The sequence below is a fragment of the Hemiscyllium ocellatum genome, chromosome 15 (genome assembly GCF_020745735.1).
Source record: "Hemiscyllium ocellatum isolate sHemOce1 chromosome 15, sHemOce1.pat.X.cur, whole genome shotgun sequence".
In the NCBI taxonomy this organism is placed as follows: Eukaryota; Metazoa; Chordata; class Chondrichthyes; order Orectolobiformes; family Hemiscylliidae; genus Hemiscyllium; species Hemiscyllium ocellatum.
Genome location: NC_083415.1, coordinates 2289652 through 2311129, shown reverse-complemented (window position 1 = coordinate 2311129; position 21478 = coordinate 2289652). Strand labels below are relative to the sequence as shown.

The 21478-nt window shown below is 40.7% G+C and overlaps 1 protein-coding gene across 2 annotated transcripts in view; it reads right to left on the bottom strand.

The window, feature by feature from the left end:
- Positions 1-3963: 3963 nt before the first annotated feature.
- rae1 (ribonucleic acid export 1) overlaps positions 3964-21478 on the bottom strand; it is a 39749-nt gene continuing 22234 nt past the window's right edge. For both annotated transcript variants that reach the window (XM_060836236.1, XM_060836237.1), the window contains exons 7-13: positions 21034-21105; positions 18565-18672; positions 17394-17500; positions 17231-17309; positions 14373-14567; positions 12348-12433; positions 3964-4149 (exon numbers count right to left, since the gene is read on the bottom strand). In XM_060836236.1, the coding sequence (XP_060692219.1) occupies positions 4143-4149; positions 12348-12433; positions 14373-14567; positions 17231-17309; positions 17394-17500; positions 18565-18672; positions 21034-21105 (654 nt within the window). In that variant the 3' untranslated portion in view covers positions 3964-4142. The remainder of the gene's footprint in view (positions 4150-12347; positions 12434-14372; positions 14568-17230; positions 17310-17393; positions 17501-18564; positions 18673-21033; positions 21106-21478) is intronic.

Below are 21478 nucleotides of genomic sequence, written 5' to 3'. Positions count from 1 at the left end.
ACATTAACAACATTTAAAAGGCATTTGGACAAATACCTGGAGAAGAAAGATTTGGAGATGCCGGTGTTGGACTGGGGTGTACAAAGTTAAAAATCACACAACACTAGGTTACAGTCCAACAGGTTTGATTGGAAGCACACATGCTTTCAGAGCATCACTCCTTCATCAGGTGATAGATGGCTATAACCTGGTGTTGTGTGATTTTTAACTGGATAAAAAAGGATTAGAAATGCAGGGGAATTAGGTTCGAGTGGATGGAGATTTTGGTCAGCATGGACTAGTTTGGGCTGTAGGATTTTATGACTCTATGACCATGTAATTAGCAAACTAAGTTCAAAAGAGAAAAAGAGAAGTAGTTTGTTTTGGTAGGAAGAATAAGGCCACTTAATGCTTGGAATGTTGCTGAGGTCAGAGGAACAAAAGGATCTTATGAGTACAAATCACTAAAGGTTGCACCAAAAATTAGCACAGTCTTATAAAAAACACAATGCTTTAACCAGGAGGCATAGAACTGGAAAATAGGGTAATTATGCTAAATCTATATCAAATCTTGGTTAGACTACACTTGGAAAAGTATCTTCAATTCTGGCCACTACTTTATTGAAACAATATAAGAGAATCACTGACATGTGCAGAGATTTACCAGGACAATGTCAGAAACATGTGTGTATATACATCACCAAAGGAACTGGCAAACTAGGCCTCTTCTTTCTTAAAAGAGATTACTGGGTGACCTATTAGAGACTTGTGAAATTATGGATAACTTTGATGGAGAGAATGCTTCCTCTTGTGGGAAACAATATAACTAATGGCCAATACACACCATTTAAAGGGGTACAGCAAAAGAGAAATGTAAGAATATTACTCCTCTTAAAGAAAACAAAAGTAGACTAGAAGGCTACTCAAAGCTGCTCTGCCACTCAATGCAATTACAACTGATCTACCTCGTTCCAGTTCCTACCCACTTCCTATATCCCTCATCTACGAACTAAAAGTTGATTTCAGCCATAAGTGTGTTCAATAGCAAAGCTTCCATAACTCTCTGGAGTACAGCATTATAGATATTCATAACCCTTCAGTTATGAAGCAGTCTCCTTGCTTCAGACTTTGTCTAATCTTGAGTTGCCCCCTCAAATCTCTTTGTAAACTTGCACGCTTCAATAATCCCACCTCTCATTCTCAAAACTCCAGAAAATGTGGGGCTAATTTACTCAGCCTCTCATCACAGGTAAACTCCTTTATCCCAGAATCTTTACTGTGTTGCTTTGAAGGCAAATTTTCTGTTTCCTCCTCACAGCTTACATTCTCAACTCGTTTGGATTGGCAGACAACTTATACTCTCTGTTGAAGACATGTAAGTAGATTAGAAAATAACCAAGGCCTCAAATCTGGTGGCAGCCCACTCTTCATAGCCTGAAAATACTCCATTCTGCTCCACCTCTGCTTCCTTACTATTAACCAACCTCTATTCTTGCAGTTGTTTCACTGCTCATGGCAGAGTTCTATTATTAACAGAATGGCTGGAACTTATTATTTTCCTGCAGTTAATGCAAAAGATGGTTTTTTAGAAACTGACATGATCATGCAAAATATTGCAGGAACATGAGGGAAGCCAGAAGTCTGTAAAGGTATAGGAGGCAATTATTTTGCCCAGGGAATTCGCAATTTGGCTCTTGTCTTGGAGCTTTCTTTCCAGAACACGGAGTTGGCTGGCTACAGGCTGAGTTAGTCCCTGAACTGAGGAGATTGTAAATCTCCTGGATATATGTCTAAAAAACATTTTATACCCCCTCCCCTCCAACCAAGTGCTGCTACACAGCAGTAGTGTGTGTGTGTGTGTAAGTGCAGGGATTCAGTAAAAACATTACTGTTCACATAATTTTATTCAATATTTCTCTTTGAACTTCTATTGAGATGGGGAATGTGCCTATGTCAATAGTTTCTCTCAGACATATAATCCAACAATGGATATTTACACAATTGCAGTTTTAACTGAATGTGTCACACGGCAAATTCTATGTTAGGCTACCACCTAGTGTCATACATTTAAATGACATCCCACCATCATTATCAACATCGGAAAACACTGATGGAGACCATTTAGCCCATCAAATCAATGCTGGCTATTTTGGAGAATAATCTCATTAGTCCCATTCCCCTTTACATTCCCATATCCCTGCCATGTTTGTTCCACCTTCAAGTACTTATCTATTTCCTATTGAAGGCAAATAGCCAATCTGCATCAACCACCATTCCAAATCCTAACCTAAAGATTTTTCCTTATACCATATCTGATTAATTTGTCAACCTTAATATTGTGAACTTACTCATTGACCCTTCAGCCATTGGAAACACTGATCTTCGAGAGCAAGTTATATTGGAAGTATGAGCTCTATCAGGCATACTCCAAGATGATACATGTAGAGCTGCAAACGGTCATTGTTGGAGGTGTCATCTTTCAAATAAGATATTAAACAAAGCTCCTACCTGACAGGGCAGGCAGATATAAAAGATCTTGGGTCACCAATGAAAAGCACGGACATTCTCTCCAGTGCCCAGCTGAATAATATTTCACCTTCCCCCCCCCCCCCCAACCTTGATTGAAAAAGAAATGCAATTATTATCTTGTTGCTGAGGGTGCATGCTAACTTGCTGCACCACCTCCTACACTAAACAATGACAACACTTCAAAAGTACTTCATTGACTATAAAAGCATTTTGGGATATTCCAAGATGTGAAAGATACAACACAGATGAACTTTTTCTCATCCCAAGGTCCTGTATTATTAGCAAAGCGTTTTGTCAGCTAAACAACCAACACTCTTGGCGTTTGACTTTCTTGATTAAGTGATTGTTTATTGTCTTGTAACTAACAGCATCAAGCTCTGCATTGTCTCTGCAATGCTGTCATCTCACTTGCATTTGTCACAAGACAACATAACTGACCAAAGTTCCCAAGCGTTTTGTCTCTACATCCACAGTTGCAGCTCACTGAATGTTCCTGCAGTACAAAACCATTGAGAGATATACTCCAAATGAAATAATGGTCAAATTTAGGTTGGGGCAGCAAGGAGTGCAGAAGACATCAAAATTTCAGCAGTGGAGCAATGTTAGAGGTACAAGGGTCAGAAATCTGTAAACTTGAGCATTTTTAGAAATATGAGGAAAAGTTGATTAAATTTCGCCACAGTTCCACGAGACATCTACACCAGTGAAACATTACATTACAAACTGCATCATGGCATGAGTACCATTACCTCTTACTACATCATGTTTCTTGGAGGGATACTGGCCCGGGAGCAGGCAGGTAAGACTAGTTTAGTTTGGGATTATGTTCGGCCTGGATTGGTTGGAATGAAGGGTCTGTTACTGTGCTGTATGAAACTATGACAACGTACAGATCAACCTGGTGCAGTAATGGAAGGCTTTAAGGTCATTGAATGAGTGAGTCAAAGTGGGCAGATGTTTCTTTTACCCATTTTAAAATCTGTTTCCTGTGAAATCAGGTGAGTAAAGGACTAGAATCAGCTCGGATGCCCGTTGTGAAATCTGTCCATTCTAGGCTCCGCCATTGCAGAATGAATACTTTAATTTGAACCACAGAAAAGAGTTTTTGAAGGTGGTGGTTTGCCATTGTGCCAACCTCGCAAATAAAATGTAACTTTAGGTTTCAACTGAATCTTTTGACTCATTTTAATTAACAAATATGGTCACCTTCATTTTAAATTATCAAAACAACACAGCAGCAGGTATCCTGTGAACAGAGAGTCAAACAGCAACTGACTCCTAGAGTGCCATTCTCAATAGTCTGTGCTTAATGAGGTGAAATTCCTACTTGGCTCTTGTTACCTGTGTAAGGGCACACCTGCTGTCGCTCTAGTGATGGGCACTGTCTTGGCATAGAACAAGGCACAGTTGAATTCTCTTTCTTGTTGTCTTCACGTTTTAAAAACAACCAAATAATTAAGTGAAAATTTTATTATGGGAAAATATACGAAACAAGGCATGCTGTGTGTTCCAAGGAAACAGCAAGAGCAACACAGATCAAGGCAGCAGCTGTAGCTATGGCTCCACAAGTTAAAATGTCTTTCTCTGATGGCTCTGTCGCTGAAGTGGTTTTGAAAATCACCAAAATCGCATGTTCAAATCCTGAAAAGGAGAAAATGACAGCAACAGTATTAGAGCCGCTAGCTAATCCTTTTCCCCATTCTTTGGGGACAACCCTCTCTTGCCAAGCTAAATTAACACATGTCAGTATTATGCTCTTCTAGAGGTGGCACTTATTTCAGTCAATGTTAAGAGGAGTGAATTTCTTCTGCATATACTTCCAAACTTTGCCAAGATAACTTCACCACAGATTTGATAGAAATTTTCCCTCATTTCTGAAGTGAATTAAATTCAACGGAGTGGGAGAACTGCAAAGGAGATTCAACCTGATAATCTCTTGTATTTAAAAGCCCAATGCTAATTTCAAGATTGTCCAGTTGCATAGGGATGGCATTTTCCCAATCTCCCTGTAGTCTGTGAATGAACATGCCAGTAACAGTGAATTACACAGAATGTCGACTCAGCCTAACAGGTTTATGTTCCTCACAGATTTCCGTCCACTCTTCAATTCAAGTCACTCCACCAGCACATTCTTTTAATGCCGCGTCTTTCACACTTCCTGCATCACATTACTAATGCTCTTCAACAGTCATTTAGTACCTAGAAGGCATTTGTTATGGAAGTTGCTATATAGATCTAAGTCTGTTATTTGTTGTATGTACTTAATTAGACATATTTAAATTCTTTAGGGATAGTACAGAAGTAGAAAACATTCTCTAAAGAGGAGTGAACTGTTTTAAATTGGAATAAAACCAAGGGGTGCAGTAAAAGGTGCTTTGAATTTTTACTGTGCCAGGTGTGAAGTGGACTTGGCCATCGTAATATTGACACTGTTAGTTATCCCCAATACCAGTAAAGGCAGACAGCAGTGAAACTCCCAGAGAACTTGCTCAAAAGACCTACAGGTGACTAATAAAGTTAGGCCAAAGAGGTGCTGGGCCAGTGGTGGCTCTGCCAGATGGAAGATCAGAGCAGTGTCTGGTGCTGTGGCTCAAAGAGATGATACACATACTTACTGTGCATTCTTCAACTCAAGAACGGATATCACCAACTCCACGTCTTTTGAAGAAAAAAATCAAACTGTTAAAATGGTGACTCACTTTAGGTGTTTGAACCATGAGCGTTAGGATTTGGAGATATTGGGGGGAAATAATTCAGGCTGGGAAGAGTTAGCAGATCTAACAAGAACTGTAGTATTAAGCCACAAGCAGTCAGGTTATTTGACTCCTATCTCACAAATTAAGCATGATAGTTTTAATCACATTAATTCCAGTTACCAGACAACTACTATAATCATGAAGAACCATCAAGATGTGTATTTTGATCCCCTTCACCTGAAGGCATTACCTCTGGACTACTGATGAGCAATGAATATTGGCCTAACCAGCAACACCCTCATCCCGTGAATAAATGAAAACAAATGTTGACTCTGAAGATGACAAGATTCTATTGGCACGGTGCTACGTGATTTTCTATTATACAGCAGATACATTTTCTACATATACATCAGGGAAGCCCTAAAGACATCAATTCCAAATTCTCCAAATCTGATGAAGTGATAGATCTTCACTGAGATGTCTAATCAGTGCGTTATTGATCCACAAGTGGAAGTGACACTAAAATCGGAGATGTGATGTAGCGCACAGCGAAGGTTAATCACCTCAGAGTACAATGGGACCTTGATCAGATAGGCCAGAGGCAGAGGAGTGCAGGTTCATAGTTCCTTGAAAGTAGAGTCAGAGGTGGACAGGATAGTGAAGAAGGAATTTGGTATGCTTGCTTGTACTGGTCAATGCACTGAGTATCGGGGTTGGGAGGTCATGTTGCACCTGTACAGGACATTAGTTAGGCCACTTTCGGAATATTGTGTGCAATTCTGGTCTCCTTCCTATCGGGAGGATGTTGTGAAACTTGAAAGGGTTCAGAAAAAATTTACAAGGATGTTGCCAGGCTTGGAGGATTTGAGCTACAGACAGAGGCAGAATAGGCTGGGGCTATCTGGAGTGTTGGAGGCTGAGGGGTGATTTAAAGAGGTTTATAAAATCATGAGGGGCATGGACAGAGTAAATAGGCAAAATCTTTTCCCTGGGTTAGGAAGTCCAAAACTAGAGGGCATAGGTTTAACATGAAAGGACAAAGATATAAAAGGAACCTAAGAGGCAACCTTTTCACTTAGAAGGTGGTGCGTATATGGAATGAGCTGCCAGAGGAAGTGGTGGACGTGGGTACAATGCAACATTTAAAAGACATCTAGACGATTATGTGAATAGGAAAAGTTTAGAGGGATATAGGCCAAATGGTGGCAAATGGAACTAGATTTATTTAGGATATCAGGTCAGCATGGACGAGTTGGACCGAAAGGTCTGTTTCTGTGCTGTATAGTTCTATGACTCTATGACCTCTGTTTCTCTGTACAGAGACTGACTAATCTGCTGAGCATTTCCAAACCATCCCATTTCTATTGGATTAAAAATACCTCTTTTTCCCCAATATACCAAAAAGCAACACAGTTCTTGTGAGCCTCTCAATCCCCTTTCAGCCAAAGTCCCACTGCTGCTGACTGAGACTAGCTGTGGCAGATTAAACAGGGATTTCCAAAAGACAAGTTAAGGTTTTGAAGAAAACAGCAACCTGAACAAAATTAATCAAAGCAATAGATCCATAGTTTTAAAAATTAGTGGTAAAAATGACCTCTTACGAAGTGCCAACAAGTAGAGCTAACAAACAAAACCTTTTATACCCTTCTGCTTAAGAAGCACAGCCGAGGAGAGAAAGACTAGGCCCCCTCATTCCTGAAGAAGGGCTTTTGCCTGAAACGTCGATTTTCCTGCTCCTCGGATGCTGCCTGACCTTCTGTGCTTTTCCAGCACCACTCTAATCTAGACTCTGTTCTCCAGCATCTGCAGTCCTCACTTTCGCCCCTGTCCTGCTTGCCAGAGAAGGGAAACAGGGACAGCTCCACAGAGCTGTGTTTAAATAACACTGACCTTGCATTTGCCTATTCCAAGATGATTTCACACTGAAGGAGGGGCCTGAAGTGGGTTGTTCTTTCATCCTGAGTTTCTCTCCTCTCTCAGCCTGATACTTGATAGACTTTTAAGCAAGGGGAAGATGCTGACTGCTCAGTCCTGATAATGGGGTGTACAAAACTTGGCAAAATCCAACTCCAAGTCTCCTTTCCCTTTTAAGTAGAAACTGAAGCATGACATGACATGTATCCAATGTCATCTTGTAATTCAAAACACAGGTCACCTTTGACCATGACCAGCAGGTTTTCTGCTTTCATTTATGTTTTATAATTTGCTCCCAAACCTTACATGATGTGTGTCTCAGCACTGTTTACAAAGGCTGTTGATGAATATTGTGTGAGGTGTTGCATGTCCTCCATACAAAGGTTTTATTTTGCTTGTTTATGGAAATATAGTAGTGACTGCCCATCCATGAATGGCCTGACTCCATTAACAGTGTTGAACTAAGTTACATGTAGCCCAGTAAGATGGCTGATTGCATTGAAGCAGTTTTCCAAGCAAATCAGTCGTGTTTGTGACTGTGACTGCATTTTAGTCCACAAACAGCCAGATTTATCAAATCGTATTTCACAAACTAAGGGTGATAGATTTATGCACATTAATTCAGGGTGACGAGCCCACTAGTAAAATCATTAGGTTATATTAACCATATGGTAATTGAAAACTGACACATTCTGTATCCAACTACAACAATTAACAAACAAAATTTCACATTGATCTAATAGTTGTATTGACCTTGAAATTTACCTGAAGCTGCACTGAGCCTCTTTCTGTGGTATTCTGTGTGTCTGGCTTACTTACTGGCTCAGTTTGGGAAGTTTGGAGATTAATATCATTGGTGGAAGAGTTCAGGAGCTGTGAAGGTGGAAAGTTCCACTTTCAAACTCTGGCTGCCACGGCGTAGGCAACAACCAAGGAAGAGGGCGGAGGAAAGCCCCCGTCATCAGGGGAGGCTGTGAGAAAGGGTTTATGGGAGTTAAAGTAATGGAGAAGCACTAGTATCGTATGTTCCAGCCAGATATGAAGTCAGCAGAACTTTACAACTCCCAAACAGAAACAAAACCATTCACAAGCTATATATGAAAGGAAGAACTAGGAATCTGGCATATTCTACTCAGCAGATGAATCTGTTGTTTAGAACAACAGCAATCATTATTGATTAGTCTATTGTTCACGATGTCCTATGCTCCAGGTTGGCTGCATTGGACACTGACCATTCAGATTGACAGATTACTTCGCCAATGAGCTCGAAGTCTGGTGATTGTTAATTGCAACCCCCTTCCCAGGCCTTAGCTGTGCCTCAACCCATCTCCAACACTACCACCACAGCTGAGACCAGGCCACTGATATGGAAAACATTAGGCCCAGATCCTTTGTGTGCACATGTCAGTGAACCGCAGGGTGAATCCTCAAAAACAGTCATTAAACAATTATTCTGGGTTCACATCTTGAATTCCATCACACCATTAGTCTTTAACATTTCATTGTCAGTTTACTCTGATGAGGGCACTGTCCCAGTAAAAATATTTTATCAAATAACTGAAGTAAAATAGGAAAGAAATATCAATGCTTGAGAACAGACCAGTTTCATAAAATGCTTACCACCATAAATTTTACACCAAGGATTGGTGACCATGTCACATAACAAATCAGGAGAACTGGAAACAGGATCTGGGCATGAATACACATCTACGTTCTAACACTGCATATCAGACTTAGTATTAGGATATAAAGCCAAAACCAGAAATTACTGGAAAAACTCAGAAGGTCTCTGGGGAGATTAACAGAGTTAACAGTTCAGGTCCAGGCAACCCTTCTTCAGAACTGCCAGTCCTACTGAAGTTTTCCAGCAATTTCAATTTTTGTTTCAGATTTCTAGTACCTGCAGTTCTTTGGGTTTTTTTTGAGGGAGATACAGAGGTTCAGCACAGGAAGGATACTTGCACTTGGAATGAGCTCGAGACCGTGTAATGAAGGTAATGCCCTTAACTCGTCTAACTCAGGGGTTTCTGTCTCTTCAGTACTTCAGGGTGTCCTGAAGTGTCAAGTGGACACTACAGTGCAGCACTGAAGGAGTGCTGTACTGTCAGAAGTACAGTCTTTAAGATAATAGACAAAACTAAAGTAATTTCTATTCTTTCTAGATGAAAAATAATGCTTTAAACTTAAAAAAAAAAGTCACGGCCAACAAAAACGTATCAAAATCAAGTAGACAATATGTAGCTCAGCGGTTAGTACTGCTACCACAAAGGACCAGGGTCCTGGGTTCAATACCAGCCTTGGGCGACTATCTATGCAGAGTTTGCACATTCTCCCCATGTCTGAGTTTCTGCTGGGTACGCTGGTTTTCTCCCACAGTCCAAAGGTGTGCAGGTTAGGTAGATTGGCCATGCTTCATTGCTTCCATGTCCAAGGATGTGCATGTTAGATGAATTAACCATGGCAAATATGAGGTATGGGTATAGGGTGGGGGTTCAGAGGGTTGGTGCAGACTCGCTGGGCCAAATGGCCTCTTTCCACATTGTGGGGATTCTATGATTCTAAAAATGAAAAAAGTGTTACTGGGTGATGATACATTCCAGCCCCTATAAAGTCCACAAGTCCCTGAAAACCCCAGGATCATGTCTACCCTCTGAGGGGGAGTAAAGGATCTCATGCTTTAAGTGTGAGGTGTTGCACTTTGGAAAGTCAAACCAAGGGAGGTCTTACACAGTAAATGGTAAGGTCCTCAGGAGTGTTGTGGAACAGAGGATTTTGGAGTACAATGACATAGTTCTGTGAAAGCAGTGTCATAGATAGACAGGGTGGTGACGAAGGTGTTTAGCATGCTGGCATTCACCGCTGGTGCATTAAGCATAAACAACAGACAATAGGTGTAGGAGTAGGCCATTCTGCCCTTCGAGTCTGTGCCACCATTCAATATGATCATGGCTGATCATCCTTAATCAGTATCCTGTTCCTGCCTTATCTCCATAACCCTTGATTCCACAATCCTCGAGAGCTCTATCCAACTCTTTCTTAAATGAATCCAGAGACTGGGCCTCCACTGCCCTCTGGGGCAGAGCATTCCACACAGCCACCACTCTCTGGGTGAAGAAGTTTCTCCTCATGTCTGTCCTAAATGGTCTACCCCGTATTTTTAAACTGTGTCCTCTGGTTCGGCACCACCCATAGAATTTTGGGGCATTATGTTCTAGTTGTATAAGTTGTTGGTGAGACCGCATTTGGAGTATTGTGCATAGTTTTGGTCACCCTGTTATTGGAAAGACAAAGTTAAACTGGAAAAACAATGCAAAGACTTACGAGGATGTTGCCAGGACTAGTAGGCTCGAGTTATAGGAAGAAGTTGGCCAGGATAGGACTTTATTCCTTGGAACGTAGAGGAATGAGGGGTGACCTTATTGAGGCGTATAAAATCATGAGGGGCATAGATGGAATGCATGTATACAGTCTTTTTCCTAGGGATGGGGAATTGAAAACTAGAGGGCATAGGTTTAAAATGAGAGGGGAATGATTTAAGAACGATCTGAGGGGCAATTTCTTCACGCAGGGAGTGATGTGTGTATAGAATGGAATACCAGAGAAAGTGGTTGAGGCAGCTACAATAGCAATATTTTTAAAACATTTGAATAGGTACATGATGGAAAGGGTTGAGTGTGAAATGGACCAAATGTGGGCAACTGGAACTAGCTGAGTGGGCACCATGGTCAGCATGAACCAGTTTGGGCTGAAAGTTCTGTTTCCAAGCCATATTACTCTATCACTCTGCTATTCTGAACAGGAGCAGGAAATTCTCCTCATATCCATGTCAGTATTTATCCTTCAACCAACATCATGTTATCTAATCTTTACTGTATTGTTGTTTCTGGCAGCTTGCTATACACAAATTGAATGGTTCCCTACATTGCAGCAGTGACTACAGTTCAAAAACGAAGTATTTCTAAATGCTCTAAGATAACTGAAAACGTAAGAGGGGATGGGTGACCTCGAGATAGTATCTCTAGACTATTAATCCAGAGACTCTGGATTTGGTATCATGTCACTACTGACATTTTGCTATTGAAGGACAGTTGGCAAATTGCGTTGTGCATTTGTAGGCTGTGTACTGCCAGTGGGGAAGGAATGAATATTTAAGGCGTACACAGAATGCTGTTTGAAATGTACTACTTTGTCCGGAATGGTGAGAGTTCTTCAAATATTATTGAAACTACATTCATCCACATGAGTTGAAAATATCCATCATGCTTTTGACTGGCACCTCACAGTGGTGAAATGGCTTTGGATAGTTCAGAGGTGAGTTGCTCATTGTTCCTATATTTCTGTGGCTGGTCCAGTTCACTTTCCAGTTACTGATAGTCCCTATATAGTAAGGCTTTAATGACAAGCATCAAGGGGAGGTGGTTAGATTCTCTCACTACCTGTCACTTGATGGCACAAATGTTACTTGCTACCCATTAGCCAAGCCTGGATGTTGTTCACATCTTATTGCACATGGGTATGGGCTGCTTCATTGTCCAGGAGGCACCCCTGAGAAACTGCTGCAATAATATCTTAAGCATCAAGCATTGCAACCGTTTTCCTTTGTATAAGGTATGACGATTCTCTCTCCCACCACCCCCCATTCCCAGCGACTTAAAACTTGCCACACTCAGTCAAATGTTGTCTTAGTATCAAGGACAGTCATTACATGCACCTAGGATCCTCAGGAACCATACTGAAACTCATGTTCCCATTAACTAACAAATATCCTAAGTTACCGAATCTAACAGACCTTGGTACTTTGAATATTTAGCTGTCAATGAACTATAGGCATCATAAATTTTCCAAACCCCTGTTGACTTTCAGAATTGAGTAAGACAAAGTAGCAAATAATCTCAGTGTTAATGAGGCTGAAGATCTCATTTAATTTGAGGACACTGAGGGGCTTCACATCCAAATGAATGAACTCAAGTATCCAAGTAGTTTTCCTGATTTGGATTTGATCCGGTAATGAGTCGGGACCTGGTTGACTTAAAAGGGGAAACAATCACCAATTTCCACCATCTCTTTGCCCATTTTAGTGTATCAATTGCAGAAGAGAGAAATATAACACTATGGATTTGTGGAAATAAACAGAATACTAACTCCACCACCCACTGGGCATGGCAGTAAGTCCTCTGGATAAGCAGGAATTAGCTCACTGTCTGCAGTAAGCCTATTTGTAGCACTCACCCTTTCTTGTTCCTGGGTTTCAGCTCCTCCGCAGCATTGCGCAGGAAGATGTAATTCTTCTTCTGTGGATTGAAATATTCATGACCCTGAAAAAAAAACTCAAGTGTTTACTGTAACCAGCTAATTAAATTCTGGTGTGGCAAAGTGAAAATACAAACACAATCTACTGACATCTCCAATCACCGCTATGACATTGTCTCAGGGATTTACAAACATCTGTCCATCTATGGAAAGGAGAAAGTGAGGACTGCAGATGTTGGAGATCAGAGTCAACAGTGTGGTGCTGGAAAAGCACAGCACAGCAGGTCAGGTAGCATCCGAGGAGCAGGAAAATCAATGTATTGATGTTGTTGTCTGACCTGCAGTGCTTTTCCAGGACCACACTCTCGACTCCACCTATGGAAAGTTTGCTTTACATTTATCTATTAACAGTCCACAAGATATGTCTTTTCAGACCACATGCTACAGGGCTTACTTGAGCATTATCTGAACTTTAATGGGATAGTGCTGTATTTAATTGATTCTATCTTAATGTTACACAGTACAATGACATTGTGGATTAGATTAGATTACTTACAGTGTGGAAACAGGCCCTTCGGCCCAACAAGTCCACACCGACCCGCCGAAGCGCAACCCACCCATACCCCTACATTTACCCCTTACCTAACACTACGGGCAATTTAGCATGGCCAATTCACCTGACCTGCACATCTTTGGACTGTGGGAGGAAACCGGAGCACCCGGAGGAAACCCACGCAGACACGGGGAGAACGTGCAAACTCCACACAGTCAGTCGCCTGAGTCGGGAATTGAACCCGGGTCTCAGGCGCTGTGAGGCAGCAGTGCTAACCACTGTGCCCACATGCTGTGCTTCTAAAGCAATCAGCTAGTAATCTAATCTTATATTGTGCACTAATAAGTTTAATATACGATGCTACCTACACACACAGTTTGGAGTGAATCCTTCTGACTAAATCTTATGAAAAACACTAAATCAGACATGACATTGCCTCCAACTTCTGTAATTGCAAAACATGCTGAGAACAGTTTGGGGCCCGCTCGCCATTTTCAGAATGTTATTCTCAGTTTGGATTAAAAGTCAGCAATTTTTGTTTTGCGGGGGGCAGGCCACAAAGGTGTAGGTTCTCGGCACAACTCTGGTCTTCCAGTTAACGTTGCTCACAACAGGAATCCAGTTTTATGTCGATCACAGTATTCTAATTCAGTGCTGGCCAGGAGTCAGGTGGACATGCTTCAGCAAAGACATATGGTATTGATCATTACAGTACAAAGTGAAAGCTGTGTAAAGCTTCATCAATACATCAGCTAATTCCTTTAGTTGACTTGCTTCTTTTTATATGCAGAGCTAGCTGAAACCAGACTGAAACAGAATGAAGCTCATTGGATAGACAACGAGAAGTCAACCATGAGTCTCATCTCTTGGTCTCTATTCAGCAACTTTTACACTGTGTGTTTGGGAATCAGATGAGACCAGTGTAGTTTCTGAGCTGCTCCCAACCACAGCCATATAATTTGCCAACACTGAAACCAATAGCTTGCATGTTTCAGTCTGCACAATAGCTATGGAATTTAATCACAACATAAAAAACTTCAATAAAAAGTGGAGCTGGGGACAAACTGGCAGAGAACAAAACTATATTTCTACTAAGTATTACAGTGGTGGATTGATCGATTGATAAATTTAAAATGAATTTGGCAATAAACTGCAGGAGAATGTTCCCTATAAAAAGTAGACCTTATTAAAAGAGCACCCATTACTGCAGCCAGCTCTTTCACAGCTATAAAAGAGCATCCCCAGATACTACCATAGCAGTAAGAAAGCCTCTTAACTGAGCTAGCTCTTTTTATAGGTGATGGGGAGAACACTCCTTCCTTGAACCTGCTCTTGCCAAAGCTGTCCCAAGTAAACTAAAGGCTTACTCATCGCATGTTCAGAAGTTGCATTGTCTTTATTTATGACCATTACTCAGGTATCTACGCAGAGAGCAGGATACTTGTACTTACCTTTGACCAGTCATAACTTGATGAATAGGCAAAAATGTTTCCATTATTATTGAAGCAGCAGGCAGCTATTTGCTGGTCAAGCTGTTCTGAGGTTTTCAGCTTAGTGCGAGCATCTTTGTCCCAAAAACTGAACCTGCCGTCAGATCCTACAGTGGCCAGGGTGCCATGGAGAGGATGGAATGCAATTCCATTCACCTGGGAGAAGTGGAAATGGAGAAGTTTTTTAAATGACATGTTGGAGAAGTGGGCAGCACATTCTTTAACAAATCATTGCTCAAAGCTCAGCACTCTGAGGTTTCATTCTTGAATGTGAACAGCTTCTACAATAAACTAAAGGCGAATGTGGACCTTAAGCCAGTACTTTAAGCAATGTTAATCAAGATGTTCGGCATATGCATCTAATTTTTATTTACTAAATCAGAAATGAAAAGTAATAGACAACCACTGTACAAGGGGAAAGTGAGGTCTGCAGATGCTGGAGATCACAGCTGAAAATGTGTTGCACTCAATCACTGTACAAGTACAAACTGAGACATGTCCGGTATTGTCCTTCTGTACTTTAATCTTGTTTGTAAAATGTAAGATAAAAGACAGAATTTTTATCATTGTAATGCTATAAGACAGAAATTTATTAAATAATCAGATGTGTGAAGTTTGCTTACCTGTGCTGAATGTATAAAACATTTTTGACTAAAATTTGTGCTTTGTTGGCCACAGATTTACATTGGCACATTCCTAGTGGATAACATTGTTTTTAGAACGCTAAATTGGGCCTGCAACCCTGGGTTACACTGCCAGCTCGTGTTCTCTCTGAGCAGTGACTATGGAGCAGTATGCAAACGTATATGTATCTCTTACAAACCTGTCAGTAAAGTGTATGGTTAAATTGTTGAGTCAGTTACAACATCAGATCAGCACCACTATGTCTCATGTTCTATACACTATATTAATATACAGAAATTATTCATCCTTGGGTCTTCAACTCAACATTCCTGAAGAAGGGCTCATGCCCGAAATGTCGATTCTCCTGCTCCTTGGATGCGCTTTTCCAGCAACACATTTTTAGCTCTTAAACTCAACAAACAATTATTCAGTCATAAGACCCAAAAGGAAAATCCTGTAAGTAATTAATCCAAGCTCAACCAAATCTATTTAAAAAAGCAAAACATTGTGGAATCTGGATAGTAGAAATAAAAATGTTAGTAATACTCAGCAGGTCAGACAGCATTTATGAGGAGAAAAACAGGATTAACATTTCAGATTGATGACCTTTCATATAAATATAAACGAGAAAATGTTAGAAATGTAACTGGCTTCAACAAGCACAGATGCAAGAAAAGTACAAGGGATTCGTGAGAGCTGAGAGGGTGGAAGCTGAAGAGATTACATGACAAAGTGATGATCATGCAAGCAAAACAGGATGACACAGGACATAAAACAAGAAGTGGCTGTAGATGAGGTGATAATTCTAGATCATGATTCACAGCTACTGTCCTCTCAAAAAATTGGGAGCAATGGTTACCTGAAATCATTGAACCCAATGTTGAGTCTAGCAGCTTGTAACGTTACTAATCAAAAGAATAAGGTACAACGTTCCTACGGCTTACACTGATCAGTAGTGGAACATGGAGATCTTCACAAAGCTAGCACTAAACTTTCGTTTGGTCTCTCAATGCAGAGGAAACTAGATTGTGAGCAACAAACAAGAATGTACCATGCTGGGAGGAATTTTTCTTTCCACCTGACGTAGCATTTGGGGCCCAGGAACAGTGGCGATGGAACAGGCTAAAGGGCAGATATTGCAATCCTATGCTTACACAGGACAGTGCTGTGGAAAGGGTAAGGCTGTTGGGTGAGGTAGAAGCGTGGACAAAAAAGTGTCACAGAGGGAAAGATTACTTCAAAATGCTGAAAGGGGGGAAAAGAGAAAATGTGATTGGTGATGACTTTACATTGGTAGTGACAGTAAAGGCAGAGCTTACCATTTTAATTTTCTCCATCACTCTCACCTCTGTTCTTAGCCTCTTACATAATTCCAATGAATCTGAACAGTGATTCAAGGAACAGTACATCCCCTTTCCTTTATGACGTTTATAGACTTCTAAGTTCAGTTCCAGATCCTCTCCATTGTTCCAATTTTTATCGGAGAGCCAGTCCTCGTAATGATTTGGCTATTCCATTATACACGTCCTCTGGAAATACCTTGATTCTGATTTATTTCCATACCCATTAGATTTACATCATTATCCCACTTGTCATTTAAGCTCTCCAGCCTTCTATCCAATTGCAGACCTTCTCCCTGCTTATTCCTTTGATTCTGTACTTACTTAAAATTTGTTACACCTCTAACTGTTTCCACATTTTGATGAACAGCCATTGACCTGAAACAATAACTTTATTTCTCTCTCCACATGTGCTGAGCATTTTCAGCCTTTTCTGCTCTGATTGAAACTACATCTGATATCTGACAGCATGTTTGTGGATTGCATTATAAGGGCAGGGAAACATGAAATACTTGAGATCTGGTGTGGAGCTAGCACAAGCAAGGATGTACCAGATGACCACTTCCTGTGCTGAAATCCGTTGTGTGAAATCAGGTTGCACATACTGGTATCTAAGTGCTTGAGTTTTCTTTCATGGGCAGCTCCCGATCTCCTGACTTGGCTATAAATCCATAGGAGAGGGTAGTAGATAATTAGGTGTGTAATTAACAATTACATTTCTAACATGGCCAGACTAAATGTCACATTTCACCATTAGCCAAATCATTTTCCTTCTATCCACAGCGTCACAGCTGATCAGGTGAATTAGTGCTCTGCAAGATAAATGTGCCTGAAAACATGTGCTTCAATACTCACAGCATAAATATCCTGAGGCCCAGATGTATTGGTTGTTCCATTAGATCGGTGGCATTTGAAAGTGAAGTTGTCTTTTGCACTATTTAAAACAAAATATTATTAAGCAGTTTGTTAGAGTATCACATTAAACAAACATAAGTGGCCAAAAACTAAGAATACTTACGGGTTGGGAGGGTTTATATAATGAATGGCCACTCGCCCCTCAATACTTCCAAGAGCAAATCCTGTCGGCTTGTTCTGTTTATCTTTGAAGATGGCAACACAGCGGTGCTGAGAAAGATGGTTTGAAAGACGGCGAGAATATGAGCTTTTCAATATGAATCCAATAGTTTACATACCTACCACTAGCCACATTTATTTTATTCGTTGACACAGGGAGGAGTGGCAGGATCTGTTTATTGACCATTCCTCACTATACCACCTGAACCACTGTTGTTCCTGTGGTGAAGTCACTTCTAAAGCACTATTAGACAGTGAGTTCAAATTTTCACCTGATAATTTGATAAAACACAATTTCCAAGGAAGGAAAATGAGACACTTGGGAGAAAAACAGGGGTGGGGTTGGGAGTGACTGTTCTCAGGAGTCTATTTGCGCTTCTGGAGGGTTGAGGTAATGGGGTTAGTAAGGACTATTGAGGAAACCTTGGGTTGGGAACAGACGACAGTGAGAGAGATTTAGAAATAAATAATTCAATTATTTTCATGGAAATTTGGAGTTTTATCACAAATCTTTTGGCCGAATTGGCTCATCCTGCACTGGTGGGTAATGATGACCAACCATAAAAGCTTCAAGAAAGAGAATGGAAGTATAACCAATTCCTGATCCCTCTCCAGTAAACAGTCTGCAATTTAGGAGCAGATTCCCCAGAGTCACATTCTCTGTTAAATTTTGCTATCCAAGCTCACAGATAAAGATAGCTCAGTTTAGTAAATGATTTGATAATCAAATACCATCGATGTAGGATTGGTGTTGATTTATTCTCCAGAGATGGATTTATATTGTAATACGCAAGATGCACTTACAGAAGACATCCAAGAGAGTCAGCCATGTGGCAAATACTCCAACTGAATTGCCTCTCTTTTTTTTAAAAAAAAAGGGACAAATTTTACAGATAAAAGTTCAGGTTGACTGGAAACAGTAAACAGCTAAAAATAAACATGGGGAAATAGTAAGAAATGCATCAAGAAACCCGAAATTCCAAATAATAAAGAGGAGCAGGTGCATTAGGCATATATAGCCCTGCGCAGCAGTTTATATTAATCATAGAAAGGCACATTTCCTGCTGTTGGAATGCTTCCCTTTATCCTGCAGGCAGCTGCAGCTGGCAATGTACCTGATGCTTGAGAGGAGAGTCTATCCTCTTGAATTCTGACGGCTGGTTCTCGAGCTGATAAACTATCAGGCCTCTCTCTGCAGTGGCGACCACAGCCATTGGATACAACTGTAATTTAAAAGAGAGAGAGTGATGGCAAAAGTAAGGAATCTTGTATGACCATTTACTTGAATAACACAACAAAGCATTCTAACAGCACTTTGTGTAATACACTTTAGTACAAGAGATCTGCAGTTAATTACTGCATAAAAATGTATAAATCTCAAATTTCTCGAAATATTTTCATAATTTATTAACTATGAATACAAATTTTCATTGCTCCACCTCATTGTTAAAGGTGTATATTATGAGTAAAAGAGCTTTGTAAAAAGAACCTCAATTGTGTTAGCTTCCAAACACTATTACTTAAGAAAAAATGTCTGGAATTAACTAATTAGTTTAATTAATTCATTAATTTAATTAATTACTTAACAATTAGTCTGCATTCAGTAAGGTGCAGAAGCAAAGATATGCCCCTTCAAAGAACAAAGGAAATTACCTAAGCCTGCACCAATCCAATCCTCCATCTAAACCTGTCGCCTATTTTCTAAGGGTCCGTATCCCTTTGTTTCCTGCCTATTCTGACTAGGTACATCTTAAATTACTCTATTGTGCCCACCTCTACCACGCCTGCTGGCAACGCGTTCCAGCACCCACCATCCTCTGCGTAAAGAACTTTCCACACATATCTCCACTAAACCTTTCCCATCTCACCTTGAACTTGTGACCCCTAGTAATTGAGTCCCCCACTCTGGGAAAATGCTTCTTGCTATCCACCCTGTCTAAACCGCTCATGATTTTGTAAATCTTAATCAGGTTCCTCCCCTCAATCTCTAACTTTCTAATGAAAATAATCTTAATCTACTCAATCTTTCTTCATAGCTAGTACCTTCCATATCGGGCAACATCCTGGTGAACTTTCTCTATACCCTCTCCAAAGCATCCACATCTTTTTGGTAATGTGGTGACCAGAGCTGTACACAGTATTCCAAACGTGGTCGAACCAAAGTCCAATATAACTGCAACATGAGTGCCAGCTCTTGTACTCAATACCCCAATCAATGAAGGAAAGCATGCTTTCTTGATCACTCTATTGACCTTCAGGGAACAATGGACCTGAACACCCAGATCTCTCTGTACGTCAATTTTCCCCAGGACTTTTCCATTTACTGTACATTTCACTCTTGAGTTAGATCTTCCAAAATGCATCAGCTCACATTTGCCTTGATTGAACTCTATCTGCCATTTCTCTGCCCAACTCTCCAATCTATCTATATTCTGCTGCATTCTCGGACAGTCCCTTCGTTACCTGCTACTCCACCAATCTTAGTGTCATCTGCAAACTTGCTAATCAGACCAACTATACCTTCCTCCAGATCATTTATGTACATCACAAACAACAGTGGGCCCAGCATGGATCCCTGTGGAACAGCATTGGTCACAGTTCTCCATTTTGAGAAACGCTCTCCCACCATTCTGTCTCCTGTTGCCCCCAGCCAGTTCTCTATTCATCTAGCTAGTATACCCTGGACCCCATGCGACTTCACTTTCTCCATCAGCCTACCATGGGGCGCCTTATCAAATGCCTTACAGAAGTCCATGACATCTACAGCCCTTCCTTCATCAATCAACTTTGTCACTTCCTCAAAGAATTCTATTAAGTTTGCAAAACATGACCTTGCCTTCACAAAACCATGTTGCTTATTACTAATAAGCCCACTTTCTTCCAAATGGGAATAGATCCTATCCCTCGGTATCTTCTCCAGCAGCTTCCCTACCACTGGTATCAAGCTCACGGGCCTATAGTTACCTGGATTATCCCTGCTACCCTTCTTAAACAAGGGGACAACATTAGGAATTTTCCAGTCTTTCCCCCCTGCCCCAACCATATAGTTTAAATTCATGCTCCTGAACACAAAGGTAATCAGATACAATATGCAGTTTCAGAGTTAACCAGTTGGCATGTGGTAGCATTTTTGTCTTGGAGTTAGAAAATTCAAACTTTGAACCTCAGTCCAATTAAATTCTGGGCTGTCATTCAGTGGGCTGTTCAGAAGGGTTTGTTGCCCCCAGCATCACCTTACAAGGTGTGATTCCATACACTCAGCCATTAAATTGGATGATCCATTCTACCAACTGTTATAAAGATGGGTTAGGGCTGGGGAAAGCATGCTCGAGTCATAGTCAGCAAATCAAAAAAACAATGTATTTTGCACTACTTTACATGGTTCACAGGGCAAGATTATGAAGATATAACATAAACAATGGTTCACCGATAGTTTGTTCCTCTTCAGTCCATTATTCCGGGTTAAATAATTTATTATTAATTTGTAGAGTCAGGGTTAGTGAGTGGCACTCAGCTTTGCTTCATGGACCACCAGCGATCTCACATGGCAATTCTAAGAAGAACATATATAGGCAACTACTTACCACATCAGCACAGTAACATCTCTCTGGCAGCTGCAATGTCAGCATGGGATTTGGAGAACGCGTGTCCCAGAACTGAAATACAAGAGCAGCAATTAACATCCTTGCTCTACTATGCACTGTTCACTACCTAAAGACATGAGCTCAAAAATCAATTTAACATTATAGCCTGTTCCTTAAACATGTATCAGATAAATACTTTTCTAGTTTTTCCCAAGGTGTTGAGTTGGCCAATTTCAAGCAAGGTCTCATGGTTGAAGTTTCTACAACTGTCTTTAGTACCACTGGACCTGCTCCTCAGTTACTGCTAGAATTGAGAAACAGAAGAAGCCTGCCTACAATACTTGCAGGCTGCTGTTTTATATAGGGACAGTAGCTGAATGGAAACAGCATTGCTTTGAAGTTCCTCCATGTCACATAGCAACCCAGCTTATTGCTGTTCCTTCAT